The sequence below is a fragment of the Mirounga leonina genome, unplaced genomic scaffold (genome assembly GCF_011800145.1).
Source record: "Mirounga leonina isolate KUSES-001 unplaced genomic scaffold, KU_Mleo_1.0 Mir_168, whole genome shotgun sequence".
Lineage (NCBI taxonomy): Eukaryota > Metazoa > Chordata > Mammalia > Carnivora > Phocidae > Mirounga > Mirounga leonina.
The window spans coordinates 28949489-28965448 of NW_023270426.1; the positions used below are offsets into that span (position 1 = coordinate 28949489).

The 15960-nt window shown below is 40.7% G+C and overlaps 1 protein-coding gene across 2 annotated transcripts in view; it reads right to left on the reverse strand.

Moving 5' to 3' along the window:
* PRELID2 (PRELI domain containing 2) overlaps positions 1 to 15539 on the reverse strand; it is a 58261-nt gene extending 42722 nt beyond the window's left edge. The window contains exons 1-3 of one of the 2 annotated variants that reach the window (XR_004680905.1): positions 14227 to 15539; positions 12024 to 12097; positions 10349 to 10509 (exon numbers count right to left, since the gene is read on the reverse strand). Coding sequence is in view for 1 of the 2 variants with exons in the window: in XM_035014386.1 (XP_034870277.1) it covers positions 10349 to 10509; positions 12024 to 12097; positions 14227 to 14272 (281 nt within the window). In the remaining variant the exon portion in view is untranslated. The remainder of the gene's footprint in view (positions 1 to 10348; positions 10510 to 12023; positions 12098 to 14226) is intronic. The other variant, XM_035014386.1, reaches the window with a different exon arrangement.
* Between the last annotated feature and the right edge of the window lie 421 nt (positions 15540 to 15960).

The following is a 15960-nucleotide window of genomic DNA, read 5'->3' on the forward strand; positions in this document are numbered from 1 at the left end:
GTGTAAAGTACTCAAGGTAATACGGGTAAACATTCAATACAGTTAATAATACTAACCTACTTCTATTACTACCACTAATAATAATGCCATCTACTACTCCCACCATTAGGATTACCATTTACACAAAGACAAACACTGTGTCTGAGAAGTTAAATGCTCATAGCACAAATCCAACTCTCATCAACTCCCAAACCTTTGTACCTCAGTAAATTCTAGGTGACCCTCAACCAACCTAAACCACTTGGCAATGAAACCCTCCCCACCTGTCCTGGCATTCAAAGCCCTGGGAGCTCCAGAGCCCTCCCATCTCACCAGGCTCCTCCTCACCCTGCTATCATACATTGCACTCGCACACTCTGCACGACAGCCATGGAAAACAAAACACCCCACTAGCTTCTCTAGCCCCCACTGCTGGGGCCCTCCCCCTCTGAGCTGCTCTCCTCTAACAAGTCCTAAATTATTAATAGTGAGCTGCAGCAGGGAATTCCGTAATGCTAAGGAATTATCAAGTGGGGGAATCTCAGGAGCCCAACAGCCTAGCGCAGGTATATATTATAGGCCAAGGTGGCTCAGTCTCTTAAAACATGGTGCTTACGAACTGATAATCAGGGTGCCTGGGTGGCCCAGTCAGTTAAGCAACTGCCTTTGGCTCAGGTCATGATCCCAGGGTCCTGGGATCGAGTCCCGCATCGGGCTCCCTGCTCAGCGGGGAGTCTACTTCTCCCTCTGCCTCTGCCTCTCTCTCTGTCTCTCATGAATAAATAAAATCTTTGAAAAAAAAAAAAGAACTGATAATCAAGTACAATAGATAACACTTTTTTTGTTAAGTAGGCTCCACACCCAGTGTGGAACCCATCACAGGGCTTGAACTCACGACCCTGAGATCAAGACCTGAGCTGAGATCAACGGTGAGATGCTTAACCAACTGAGCCACCCAGGTACCCCAGATAGCCTACCATGGTATTGTGTTAAGTCCTTTGTATACACACATTTAATTCTCACAACAATCTTATGAAGTAATATTAACCCCATTTTACAGATTAAAAAACTGAGGTTCAAAGAGGCAAATTTGCTAAGGTCTCACAAAATTAAGTGACAGGGCTACTATTTAAATCCACACAGTTAACCTCTGATCCCATATCCCTTCCCCCAATCCTACTACCTAGAAAAAATGTCTATTTAGGGCAAGCTTTATTGACATCCTGAGTGGTGGGCAAAGTTTCAAAATCTACAACAGCTTGTGAACTGGTCCATTCAGGGTCCTGCCTTGGGGTATGGGGTCCGCCAGGGCACACGTCCCATTTGGCACTGGCTTCAAGGACATGCCACCACAGTTTGCGACACACCTGGTTAAATGATCTGATGTCCCTGTTCCTCAAATTCTCAACCACCTGAACAAGGGACTTTGTATTTTCATTTTGCACTGGGCTCTGCAAATTATGTAGCTGCTCTTCATCCCATTTCCAACGTAGGTCTATACAACACTGCCAACCGCCATGCCCTCGGGGAGTTTCTGAGATGCATAGAAATGCGTGCTCCAGGGCGCCTGGGTGGCTCAGATGGTTAGGAGTCTGCCTTCGGCTCAGGTCATGATCCCAGGGTCCTGGGATCGAGTCCCGCATCGGGCTCCCAGCTCGGCGGGGAGCCTGCTTCTCCCTCTGACCCTCTCCCCTCTCATGCTGTTTCTCTCTTGCTCGCTCTCTAAAAAATAAATAAAATCTTTAAAAAATAAAAAAAATTTAAAAAAAAAGAAATGCGTGCTCCAGTTTAGCAATACCCAACCTAGTAAGAGCCTCAAACACATGCAAACCCTTAGACTCATATATCTACTTCTAAAAATGTGTCCTAAGCAAATAATCTTAGTTGAGGGCTTAGAGCAGTCTATAAAGACACTCATCACACCATTATTTAGAAGAGCCAATAATGAGAAATAATGCAAATGCCCACTACGGACATTTAATAAAACACACTAGAATAATTTTATCCAATGAATACATCTAAACAGCCATAGAAAATCATTTTAAAATGACATATTTAATAAGGAAAGACAGTCCCAAATGTAATGTTAAATTAATGTAAAAGTCAGAATTGCATATACAGTATGAGTCCACGTTTGTAAAAACAATTTTTCTGCAGAATGAGTAAATAAATTGTAGCAACTACAGGATGCTCCTAGGATGGAATGCTACAGAGCACTGCAACAAGCACGGATATACCCAAATGAGGCTCCAGACACAATATTTAACAAAAGAAAATGGATAGAGCAGAGTGCATACGCTGATTCTGTTCCACACGAAGATCCACAATCGGTAAAATTAATCTAGAAGGATGGAGGTCAGAATATGGGTTCCCTTTGGGGCCACTGGCTAGGAAGAGCACATACCTGAAGAGGGCATGAACATACTCTGTTTTTTTCTTATATGCATATTGTAACCATCCTACGGTGAATGGGCAATACTTGTAGGAAAAAAAAGAGGAAAGATTATTTGAACATATGATAACAAAGGATATTTGGAGTAAGATTCATCCAAACTAGAACTACGTAAGGGTCAGGTTTTCCGATCTTCAGACAGAAGGCTGTGGAGTCAGTCATCCCAGAGCAGAGGGGAGAATCAAGAACAAGGCAGGAATTACCACCTCACGTCTCTCAATGCTCCAACCCTCCTGAGGTCAGACATATGAAATGGGGCTGTCTCCACCTCCAGCACAGGAACTATCCCAAAATGAAGGTGTAAATGCAGACCAGGAAACTCAACTCCACCTGGCTTTTTTACTTTCCATCTCTTTGCTTATTTCCAATATCATCCTTGCTTGGAAAGACGACACCTAAGCTCCCAGGTGTCAATTCTCAACCTGATGTAGATGGCAGATCCTTAAACGAGGCAGATGGGCATCAGATTCCTGGTCTGTTGTCTTAAGACCGTCAGGTTGTTCTGCATGATATCAATGCATGGTGATAAAGTATTATAGTTTTTAATACTCAACATACTTACTTACTACAGATGTAAGAAACTAACCAAAAAAAAAAAGTTTAACCAGCATCTCTGATCCATCAGAGACTGCACCACAATTTTGACACTAGTCAGACTCACTGAAGTCTCCCTTCTTCCTCCCTTACTTCCACTGAAAATTCCTTTCTTACATAAATTCAAGAGGGCCCTCAACTGAATTCTGTTAAACTTTTCAGGAGGGTGCTTCTGCCAAAAAGTGTTTACTGTTTGCTTGAAGAGCCAGATTATCAACTGGTCGTACTTTATGAGATTAACAGGAACTTGGCGAAAAATGGAGTTTCAAAGAAGAGCCAGCAGTATGTTTGCTCAGCACTGGGACCACAGGACACAGACTAGATATCAGGGGCTCCCAAATCTATGTGCTCAACAGATTCACCTGAAGAATCCCAAGAGCCAACCCAGGCCTACAAAACTAGAGCCAACACAACAAATCTCCCTGTTTAACCTTGCCCCTGAATCCCGCGCTAATACACAACCCAAACCAAAGGGCAAGGAAGATGAAAACAAAAGGTCAACAGGCATTGACCAAGATATTTCAAAAGTTCTTGCTTGTATACGGCACAGAATGCTCTCCTAACTGAACATCCTGTTTCCGTTCAATTGTCACCACGATTTTCAATAAAACAGCTTACTCCACTAAAGTGAAAACAGCATTTATTCACCATTAGTTCCAACAACTTCCATGCGTGTGGTGCCTTATCCTCTCCAAGTATAGAGCATTCCCATTTATTATCTTAGGAAATCTTCACATTACTTTATGCGGGAGTTCAGGCTAGCTTCTAGCCTTTTCCCAGAGTCAAACCATATATAAGTGATCCAGCAGCAAAAACCAGGAGCAAGGTCTCCGTATTACTGGTGATTTCAAGATTTCCTCTACGTTGAATTTCCTACCAAATCATCTTGGACTTTCCCAGTTTGCATTTGCCCCTTCTGCCAATTCCACCCCTTTTCACTTCCCTCGTCCCCATTTCAGCCCATAAGAAGCACGATCTGCCATTCGGTCAACAAACAGCACAGGGCACCCTCTGTAAGCATCTGAGCACTGTGCTACATACTGAGGATACAGCAGGATGGGAAAACAGAGAAGACTCTGATTATATGAACACAAACATAAAAAGCAAATGATTATCTTTTGGAGGGCAGTCCTATGGCACCAAAAATAAGACTCCTGCCCAGATATCCTATTTACACAGAAAAGACCTTGTTGCTCAGTTTTCTGCAATTGGCAATGCATTCTGCTAATTGTCTGATCACCCACTGGTGCCCTGGAAATTAAGGTTGAATATAAGTACAGGGTATCATGTTTTGGGATGAATACAGTGGTATTTACCTGGGCTATTTGATAACTACACCCTCAAGCCCCTTACATGGGACTTAGAAATAATTCCTAAGTAAAATTAACAAAGCCAGAATATTTTAATATTCCAGTGACAGCAAGTTTGAAAGTCAACCAAAAAGGCTGGTGCCCAACACAAGGAAGTCACCAAACTGTCAAATTTGCTACTTAAGAAAAAAAAAAAAAAAAGACTTCAAAGCAAGGAGAAAATGGATACACAAACAAAAAAAATGCCCAACCATCAGCCCCTCGAAACATGCATATTTTAATATTTGTGATTCACCAGATGAAGACTCAAGGCATGGGATGTTTTAATCCAGAAATTGAAAAATTTTTAAAAATGCTGTACATCTTATTAGAATGAAGAATATTCATACATGTAACTTCATTATAATGAAAATTTATTGAACTAAAAACAGCTGCTCATCCCATTAATTTAATCTGGGTGTAAAGTTTGATTTTGGCTTTTGTTTCTTTCACTACATTCCAGAGAAATTTATTTGGTACTTTATAAATGTTAGGTCAATACATCCAAGGTTATTAACCTGCACTCCACTAGGCTGCACATTTTAAATCTCAGAAATAAGGTTTATAAGCATCAATGAATAAGCAAAAGCTGGTCCACATGGATGGGTAAAGACACGGGCCACTAAGATACTCAACACTGAGCATGGGAGAATGATCTTGTTAACCTAATGCAAAAGAAACCCAGCTCGGCAACATCATGAATAGAGTGAAGTCTCCACTGATGGTGATAACTAAAACCTTGCTTCAAGATAACAGAAAAGTTCCTACTGACCACAAAATCCATACAGTTACGGTGAAAGAGCAAAGCCCAAGAAAATACTTATCTTTTTAGAATTGCTTGGATAAACTAAATATCCATCATTAAAGCCAAATCAAAGTTGTGTCAATTACATGCCTACATAGTACAGTAAAAATCTATTTTAAGGAAAAGAACCAGGGGCGCCTGGGTGGCTCAGTCAGTTAATTGTCTGCCTCCGGCTCAGGTCATGATCCCAGGATCCTGGGAAAAATAGGAGCAAACACAAAATAGTAAGAAATTAATAAATTTATCTTGGAATGTAAGATTTCAGAAAGCAGAAACCATGATTGTCTAATTGAGGAGCTTACAGCCTCAGAGCTGGTATGCTTGAGAGAATGTGAAATTATAACATAACTCTTGCCCAAGAAGGTGCCACAGTGCAGAGACATCAGTGGTGAGCCCAAGTTGGATCTAGGTAAAAAACACAGATCAAGGTTTAGTCAGATCCTAAGGAACCCTTTTGGAGTCCATCTCTGAACTGAGCCGATAGGCCATGCAGAGGGACAAAATGACATCCGGTTTCCCATCACATACCTACACCTGCTAACCAACATACAGCTTGAGGGTCTAATTTTAGACTAAACAGCTGTGACAGCTTTTTCTCTTTAAAAAAAATGGGGGGAGGGTTGTCCATATTTCACCTTCTGAGTACAGTGGCTAGTCATCGTTGTCACATTCCCTGGCAAAGGAGGGGAAAGAAATAATGTCCTGTCTTTGATGTCCCCCCAAGATTACCCACTCATTTAGAATGTCTGCCTAAAATGCCTTGCTTAAATCCGTGTCAAGAGCTAAGAAAACAAGTTTCCTAGAGCCTGGACCATAGCTTTCAGCACATTATCCCCCGCGCAGAAACCTTCATGCGGCTGCTGACTGCTGAAAGGACAAGACCTCTCCACCATAACCTGGGATCCAAAGCACTCTACAGCTTAACATAAATCCACCCTTTATCCATGTCCATATTCCTACCTCACCACTTTGCTCAAGGTGACGTCCAAGACACCTGGACTCACACCCTGGCTCAGCAACCTCCTCTCACTCTGGGTAAGTTATTTAACCTGAGCTTTAAAACACTGCAGGGGAAGGATCTAGCTTTGACCTTGATATGGGAGGCACCAATAAATATTGGCCCGATATACCAAAAACCTAAAAGGAGAGTGTTTGAGAGAGGGCAAGAACATAACAAATCAAAGAAAGAAAAAAAAGTGTAATTGGTCAAACCTTTTTATAGAACAATCTGATAATATGTATCAAAATATAAAATGCATATAACATTTGACCCAGAAATCCAACTCGCTCCATCTACCTTAAAAGGTTATTGAATAACTACAGAAATACGTAATAATAGGGATTTCATCACAGCGTTATTTGTAACAGCAAAAAATTACAGAAACAATCTAAATGCCAATTAGGAATGAACTAAGAAAATTATGTAAACAGACACTATCTCTAGGCAATGACAACTTGTCTTTTTCCCCCAAAACTGTTTAATATTTTTTATAAGACACATGTATCATATTTTCCAGAATCAAGGTATTGGAAAAATAATTTTTAAAAAAGACACAAAGGGAAAAGGTCCTGAAGGATGTTTTCCTTGGATTCTCAGGGCCAATTATCACTTTATATTTCACTGATAAAGGTCCAGTTCAGACTAGCCAAATAGCCCCGATCTCTGAGAAAACTGAGGCTAAAACAAGGTGGATGAAAGACTTTTGTGTTTTCTGTATAAAATCAGACAATTCTGTCATTTTACTACTTCTACGTACAAATATCCCAAACACGCATGTTCCGTGTGAAGCTCCCGCCATGGGAGAGGCTGAGGAAAAGCACCTAGTAGGTGGTTCCAGACAAACCGGCTCAGAGGCTAATAAGACGTGGCTTTCACACTCCTTGGGTGGGTGGCTGGAGCACCTGAGAATTACCATCATAGGACCGAAATTATGGGGAGCAGTAACGATTCGTATAAGTGATGGGGCTCCAGAACAGATTTTAAATTTGGGGGTTTTAGTTATTTGAGCTTGAGAGTCTTACTATTTCCATTAAAATGACAAGTGAATAAAAGATTCAAATCATACAGAAAAACGAAAAACAGTACATTATCCTCTAAAATCAGAGCTCATCGCAGTAATCACTATTAACACTTGATGCTTGTTATATTTTGCTTTTGTTTTTAAGCCTATCTCAAAAGGAATTTATCGTTTCTCACCCATTAAATTGACAAAAAAAAATTTTAAAGTATGTTAATAGGAACTGCTGGCTTAGGGAAATGAACTCTTTTAAGGTGTACAACTCAATGTTTTTGCTATATTCAGAGTTGGGAAACCATCAACTGAGTTCCCGAACATTTTCACCACTCCAAAAAGAAACTCCATGCCCATTAGCAGTCACTGCCCCCTCTTTCCCTCCTTGCCCATGGCAACCACTAATCTATTTTCCGTCCTTATGGATATATCAATTCTGCACATTTCAAATAAATTGATTCATACGCTATGTGGCCTTTTGTAACTGGCTTCTTCCGAGTAGCATACTGTTGTCAAGCTTCCCCCACATTATAGCACATGTCCTTCATTCTTATGGCTGAATAATACTCCATTTATAAGTATACCACATTTGGTTATATATTCATCAGTAGACAGACATTTGGTTTCCACATTCTTCCTATTATGAACAACAGTGCTATAAACATTCCTGTACAAGTTTCTGTGTTTTCACAAAACACGTATGTGTTCAATATAGTATACACTGCTGGGTCCAGAGGTATAACTCTATGTTTAACTTTCTGAGGCCCTGAAAACCTGGTTTGCATAGCAGCTGCACCATTCACATTGCCATCAGTGGTGTGTAAGCGTTCCCATTGCTCCCCACCCTTTCCAACACTTGATACCGTGTATCTTTTTTACTATAACCATCCTAGGCAGGTTTGAACTGGTATCTCATTGTGATTCTGATTTGCACTTCTGGATGTAGAATGATGCTGAGCATCTTTTCACGCACTTAATGACCAGCTACCCATCTTTTTTTGGAGAAATATCTAGTCAAATCTTTTGCCCATGTTTTAATTAGGCTTTTTTTTTAAAATTCAAGTATAATTAACATGCAGTGTTATGTTAGTTTCCATGTACAATATGGGTTCAATAATTCTATACATTATTCAGGACTCATCAAAATAAGTGTACACTCTCACATATTATGGATATACATATAAGCAGATATATGGTTTACAAGTATTCTCTCCCATTCTCTGCATTGTCTTTTGACCTTCCTGACAGTGTCCCTGAAGCAGAAAAGTTTTCAATTTTGATGAAACCAATTTCACCTATTCTGTCTTTTGTTGCTTGGGCTTTTGGTGTCATATCTAAGAAATCACTACCTAATCCAGGATCGAAAAGATTTTACCTGTTTTCTCCTAAAAGTTTTATAGGTCTTGGGGTGCCTGGGTGGCTCAGTTGATTAAGCATCTGCCCTCAGCTCAGGTCATGATCCCAGGGTCCTGGGATTGAGCCACGCATCAGGCTCCCTGCTCAGTGGGGAGTCTGCTTTTCCCTCTACCCTTCCCCCCTGCTTGTCATCTTTCTCTCTCTCTCTCACACACAAATAAATAAGTAAAATCTCTTTAAAAAAAGAAGTTTTATAGGTCTTAACTCATCTAGGTCTTTGATGCATCTTCAATTAATTTTGTATTTGGTATGAGGTAGGGGTCTAACGTCATTCTTCTGTTTGTAGATATCCAGTTGTGACAGCACCACTTGTTGAAAAGAATATTCTTTCTTCATTGAATAGTCTTGGCATATAGCTTTTTTTTTTTAAAGATTTTATTTATTTATTTGACAGAGAGAGACACAGAGAAAGAGGGAACACAAGCAGAGGGAGCGGGAGAGGGAGAAGCAGGCTCCCCGCAGAGCAGGAGCCCGATGCGGGGCTCGATCCCAGGACCCTGGGATCATGACCTGAGCCGAAGGCAGACGCTTAACGACTGAGCCACCCAGGCGCCCCAGCATATAGCTTTTTAAAGTCTTCCTTTTAAATGTTCTGTAGCTTGATAGTGGCAGTGTTTACGCAACTATGTCAAAACTCCTAAAACCGTACATTAAGAATTCTGCTGTAAGAAATTAATATACTCAATAAACCTATTAAAACTTCTCCTTTAGAGAAACATTCATATATTGCATACGTAAGGATCATAGGGTTCACAAATACTATACTACTGTTTGTAATAAAGATAAACTGGAAACTATCTGAACCTCTACCAAAAAAAAGCTAAACAGGGGCACCTGGGTGGCTCAGTCAGTTAAGTGTCTGCCTTGGGCTCAGGTCATGATCCCAGGATTCTGGAATCAAGTCCCGCATCAGGCTCCTGCTCAGCGGGGAGTCTGCTTCTCTCTCTGTCCCTCCCCCAGCTCATGCACTTGCACACGCGTGCACTTTCTCTCTTCCAAATAAATAAAATCTTTAAAAAAAAAAAAGCTAAACAGATGTAGTATAATCATAGGATTGAATACCATGCGACAGTAGAAAGGAATAAGCTAGGTTTTATATATGTTAAATAAACTTCTATTAAGAAAAAAAGGTAAGTACACAATGACTGACACAGAATGAAAGCATGTATGTGAAAAGAAACAAAACCATGCCATATAGACTCTGTGAATACACATGTAAATACCTAATGGTATCTCTTAAAAGTCTGGAAGAATCCTCAGCACATCGATAACATTCACTGCTTCTGGAGAGAGCAAAAAGTCACCAAGACTGGAGAGGGTGATCAGAACAGAGTTGAGCTCTGTTATTTTTCCCCCAAAGGGAAGTCTATTCATTAACTACTTATAGGATTAAAAATTAATAATGTGGGGCACCTGGGTGGCTCAGTCGGTTAAGCGTCCAGCTCTTGATTTCAGCTCAGGTCATGATCTCAGGGTCGTGAGATTGAGCCCACGCGCGAGGCATAGAGCCTGCTTAAGATTCTCTCTCTCCCTTTCCTTCTGCCCTTCCCCCCCACTTGCCCACATGTGCACTCTCTCTCTCACTCTAAAATAAAAAAATTAAAATGTGTACTTTATGTGAGTTATAAAAAGACATTATGAATATGGAATTATAGCTTTTTAATATATGCAGTCATTTGTGTATCCCTGCACCCAACCTACACACACACACACAAACACACACACACACAGCTGATCTTACCAATTTGGATTTTCCATACTTTCCCGGAAGACAGACTCTTCCTTCATGGATGCATATTGTGTCCACGTAAGGCAGTGACTCCGTATAGCCATGTTTCTTTCCTGAGGATTGAGCCATGATTCCTCTTCCAACTGGATACTAGGTACCTTTAAAATGCTTACCTGTCCAACAGAGAGTGGATAGCTTTCTCAATTTAGGAAGAGCGAGCTACATAAAGACTAAGTCCAGAGTTGCCTTTAGTCTTGGATAATTAAGAGGACAAGTGATGCTCATATAGAAAGGAAGGCACACCAATGGCTGTGAGTCCTTGATCATCAAACACACTATGACCTTACTAAATGCTGGTGAGGACATGCAAATGGCCCAGGATTTATGCAGCCTGTACAGTCCCTGGCCTGATTTCCCTAACTGCTAAACACTAAGCAAATTATCAACCTCCTTCTTGTCTCCTCTAGGGCTGGTTATGGCCTTCTTAAATTGATGGATTCTAATTGGGCCCACTTATGGGCTCGCATGCAGGATAATATCAGATAAAATATTTTCTTCATTTTAAACTCTGTCCAATACCTCAAAATGTATGGTTTCCAAGGCGGAGGAGACATGGGAAACTACAAAGGCAGCACTGTACAAGTCAGAGGTGTCCTTAAATTATTTAAGAATTGAGATACAAGACAAAGTTGAATGCCTTTTTAAATAATAGATTCAAAGCATGTATATAGGGCAAAAGCAGGGTATACAGCCTGTAGAAAAAGCCAATGATAATTCGCTGCACACAAGGGCAACACATGTGGAAAATAAAAAAGTTCTTTTCCATTGTCACATCAGCCTTCTTTCCCTCAAAGAATGTGACCGTCTTAATGCATGACAAGGAAGTGACAGAAGCCAACCATTTTTTCTACATACAGCAAACAGCACAGCAGTGTAAACTGCAAGCTAATTGGCTTCTCCATCACAAACAGAATCACTTCCAGGTTGAAACAACCATCTGAGACATCGTAAGAAGTGCACATCAAGATGCTCTCCTCTTATGTCCTAATGATTCTAAAAGGACTGTTGTCAATAATCCCACTATGATTTAAGCAATGTTATTAAAACTTCCCACTTACCTTTGCCAACAATCACCAGAGTGCTTAAGAATTTCAAAGAGAGAAAACAATTTGATATCATGAAGATTTCATCATCCCCACCATCTACAGAAACACACACAAAAGACTTACAGAGAACACTGAGAACATTATACTCCCTGAAATAACTATACTCTCTGAAAGTGAAATAGAAACTGAAGCTTTTATCTTCCTTTCTAAAGATGAGACTAAATATTTACCATCTGCCCATTTCTGATCTTTCTTATCTAAGAGTCATATCTATCCATGGACAGATGAGAAGAGCTGGTCACTTCATGCAAAATGTCCAAGGTATCTTTACAATAATTATAGACCATCTCAATGTCCACTAAGAGCCCTCCACAAAAGAGAAGCAGAAATAGACAGGAAAAAAACTATCTCTGGTGGCATCTGCCAAAACTGAGGTTAGATATGAGAGTGCTTTCACCCTCTGAGGGGCTATGAGGTACAACTGGGAAAGTTCTAACACTCCTGTACATCAGAAAATGCTGTCTCTTTCCAGGACTACATGAAAATCACCCAAATCTGATTAAATTTTAAAATGAATTTACCTTCCTTAAAATTTCTGGAACCACATTCTGACAGACTGCAATCCTCTTTCTATAGATGATCCCTGTTGAGACATCTAGAAACAGAAAATTTTTACACTCAAAAAATTTTTAAGGAAATGTATTCTTGTCCTATGTCAATAAAACTTTTCATGTCGATGTCAATTTTATATATGTAGAATTCCTAGAGAAAAATGTTTAACTCAAAACTCAGTGTCCCTGACCACTTTTCTGGGCTAAATCTTTCCAAATACACTCATCTGTGATCAAGGAATAAGGGTAAGACAGCTAACTCACACTGCACATTCTAAAATCAAGGATAAAGAATCACAAACCATTCACTGCTCTGGACAATCAATGTCATCACTCCAATGACAAGGGCCAATGAGCCCTCTGTTCAACTCCAATAAAAAGGATGTTTTAACAAAAAAATGGAGAATCGATTCTGCCACTTTCTGCACCAACCATGTTTTCAAGCACAGGCTTGTGGCTACAAAATTTAAATCTATAATTAATTATATTAGCCATACTCTTTACTCACAGGGAAGCAGCTTCCCTGTGACTGGCACTACTCTGTTTTGGAGACAGAATAGCACCAATAATGTAAAAAAACACAAAATAAATGTGAATTAAGAAACAGGGAGACCGTGTCAGAGAAAAAAAAAAATAACCTTTGAGGTGCTGTCCTTTGCCCTGTAAATTAGTGTGACTCAGCCAAGCTCCTATAGGGTTTCTCTAACTCTGGCTAGAGTAGCCTTGAAGGCTGGTGCAAACACCCAGACTGCCCAGAAGCCACTGCCAGGGTGAGAAGTGGGCTCATCTCCTTGCCACCGGCATTCCTTTAGCCATCCCATCCAAGGTTTGTGGCACACATACTTAAAATGGACTAGCCAATCTTGCAGGCAAAGACGCCCCCGTCGATGGTGGAATTTATAATTAATGTTTCTATACCACTTTGGGATGTGCACACTGTTCTCTCATTTGACCTTCACAGGCAGGATTATTATTATTTTCTTCTTCTAATTATTATTATCTTCTAAGCAGGGTTATTATTTTCCCATTTAATAAAGGAAGAAACTGAGCCTTCAGGAAGTTAGGTCATGCAGGTAATAATCAGGGCTTGAAATCAGATTTCTCTGATGCCAAATAACACATCTCTCCCACACTGAGTGCAGATACATGAAAAAAAAAAAGTTTTTTAAAATATTTTTTGTAGACTTATGGACATGAAGAAAAGACCCTCACAAGCAAACAGTTTGGTGCTCACCAAACACAGAGAAGACTTCAGAGTCACGTAATGAACAGTGGCCTGGCGTATGTTTTCTCGGAAGGCTCAAGAGCATGTCAGAAGTGGGCCTGGGTGTTTCCAAGGGTTTATACACTGATTCCGTCCATCACTAGAGCCTCCTGCATGGCCCGGTTCCCAAGCAAGGACAGTGGAAATGCTTACAGTGACATGCAAATGACAGCGAGCAGGGCAGACTCCTACACTCTAATTCGGGGGTGAGTAAACACTTCCTGTAAAGGGCCAGATGGTACATATTTTAGGTCTTGTGGGCCAGACAGTCTTGTCACAACAACTCAACTCTGCTGTCGTTGCAAGGAAGAAGCCATAGACAATATATAAACAAGTGGGCATGGTTGTATGCCAATAAAGCTTTATTCACAACATCAAGCAGGACAAGCATAGTTTATCAACCCCTGCTCTGGTCAATATGGAACCACACTGTCAAGTATACTTATGATTCCATAATCTAATCACTATAGTCACATTTTATATACATGCTACTAATCACAACGATTTTGCCATCTATAAAATGATGTATGAATATATGATAGGGATATAGCCATATGACCTTGGGCAATTTATTTAACCTCTCCGTACCTTGGTTTCCTCATACATTAAATGGGAGTAATAATAATACATACACCATACATTAGTCTAAAGAGTAAATGAGCTAATAAAATGAGAGTGCTTGGCACATACGAAGTGCTCAGAAATGTTAGCTGTTACTACTGTCACCAGTTATTAATTGAGAGAATGACAAGAGCATACTGAGCAAGCCCTCTGCTGCTGTAAGTGCTGGGTACTCTTTCCTGTCACCTCAAATACAGAAATACACCAGGCGACACACACAACACCTTTACGAAAATCAGTATCACTTAATGATCATCACCGAAGTGAGGTATAATTCAGAGAACTTACCTCTTTTTTCCTCCACAATTTTTACAGAGATGACATTTTTATCCATGGGGTTGGGATACTAAATGAAAACACATAAAGAAGAATTACCATTTGTCTTTTACCAAAGTGAATTCTCTCCCAGCAACCACAGTTTTTTTGCAGGAACAGCACATATTTTCCAAGGAACCTCTAAGGCCCGTTTTCAATCAAGGCTCTTCACTTTACCACTTGGGCCTAGATGAGTGAGAGGCTATCATCAACTGAACCTGTATAAATCCAGGGAAAACCTTGAGATCCAACCTAGCCCTGGGCGGAGAAGGGAGGGTGAGGTTAAACTAGGTTAATTATGGAACCAGTCTTACATAAATGAAGAGTGTCCTCTGTGCCAGGCCCTGTGCTACACGTTCTATTTACTTACATGATCTTGTTCAAATCCCAAAACAGCCTCTCTGCTGTGACTGGGTCACATATTATCATTGTCTCATCTGTCAGAAGTGGAAACTGAATAAAGATCAGAGAGTCTAGGATCACCCAGCTAGTCCATGGGAGAGCCGTGAAATTAAACCAGGCCTAATGCAAAGTGAACCTTTCCCTACGATCATACACCACTGCCTGACAGCTGGGCTGGTATCACGGGAGAACAATTACAGAAGTAGTCTACTCCAGGGGCTCAATAAATCGTTTATCTATTAATTCCCCTGAAAGACAATTTGAATATAACAAGGCTGGAAAAAAAGCTACCATTTTTGTCCTGGCAGTTTACATACATTATTTCAGTTCAATTCTCAAATTAACACCATGAGGTATATGCTGCTTTTTCCCTTTCACATGTGTAAAATAAGGCCCAGATAAACTAAGTAGTTTGCTCAAAATCACCCAGCTAAAGAGCACCGAGACTGTAATTTACCCACAGCTATTCTCTATTGCCTTTTTAACCTGCCTACCTAACTTACCCTTAAATCTCCTCAGAATTACCCAAATCCAGTCCTTTCTATCGCTCAGACGCAAAGAGTGGAAGTGACTTCGGGAGTGGAAGTGACTTCCTCAAACCCATAGGACAAGGCAGTCCCTAATCCAAGCCTGCTGAGCACCCCTTGGGCTCTTTATCTAAAAGCTTACACTGCTTCATCATGTGACCAAACCTGAAAAGGAAATTACAGGAAGTCCCATCCAAGACATCATGAAGGACCAACGGGGGATGAAAGCAGTGAAGAAGCTGAGGGGCAAGGGAAGAGGGGCCCACCACTCGGTGAACTTGAGCTTCAAGTCTTTGGAACCCCAGGAAGTGGTATATGCAACTCAGTGAGTGTGGGTCTCCCCATCTCACACCAGCTACCTGTATGTATACGTGTGTGTGTGTGTGAGAGAGAGAGAGAGAGAGAGAGGTTGGCTAACTGGTTGATCTTCAGAGAAAAGGGTCCACTACTTTCACGCATATTAAAGGTATCTGTGGCCTCAAAAGACACTGAAGGACACTCACAGGCTCTGTGAGGACAGGAATATGATCTACTTCAGTCGCTCTATCTCTACCACTAACACAGTGTTTGGCATGCAGTAGGCACTCAATAAATTTTTGCTGAATGAGTGATTAGGGAGATGAACCTCGCTGACCTCAGAGGTCAATTTGGAAAATAAACCTCACTTTGCTTGGGGACCTATCTGTGAAGAGAACACAGATGGTCAGTAATCAGCAGCCTCGACACCTCATCATGCTCCATGCCAAAAACTCTGACATTCACACTTCCATCCTGGCAA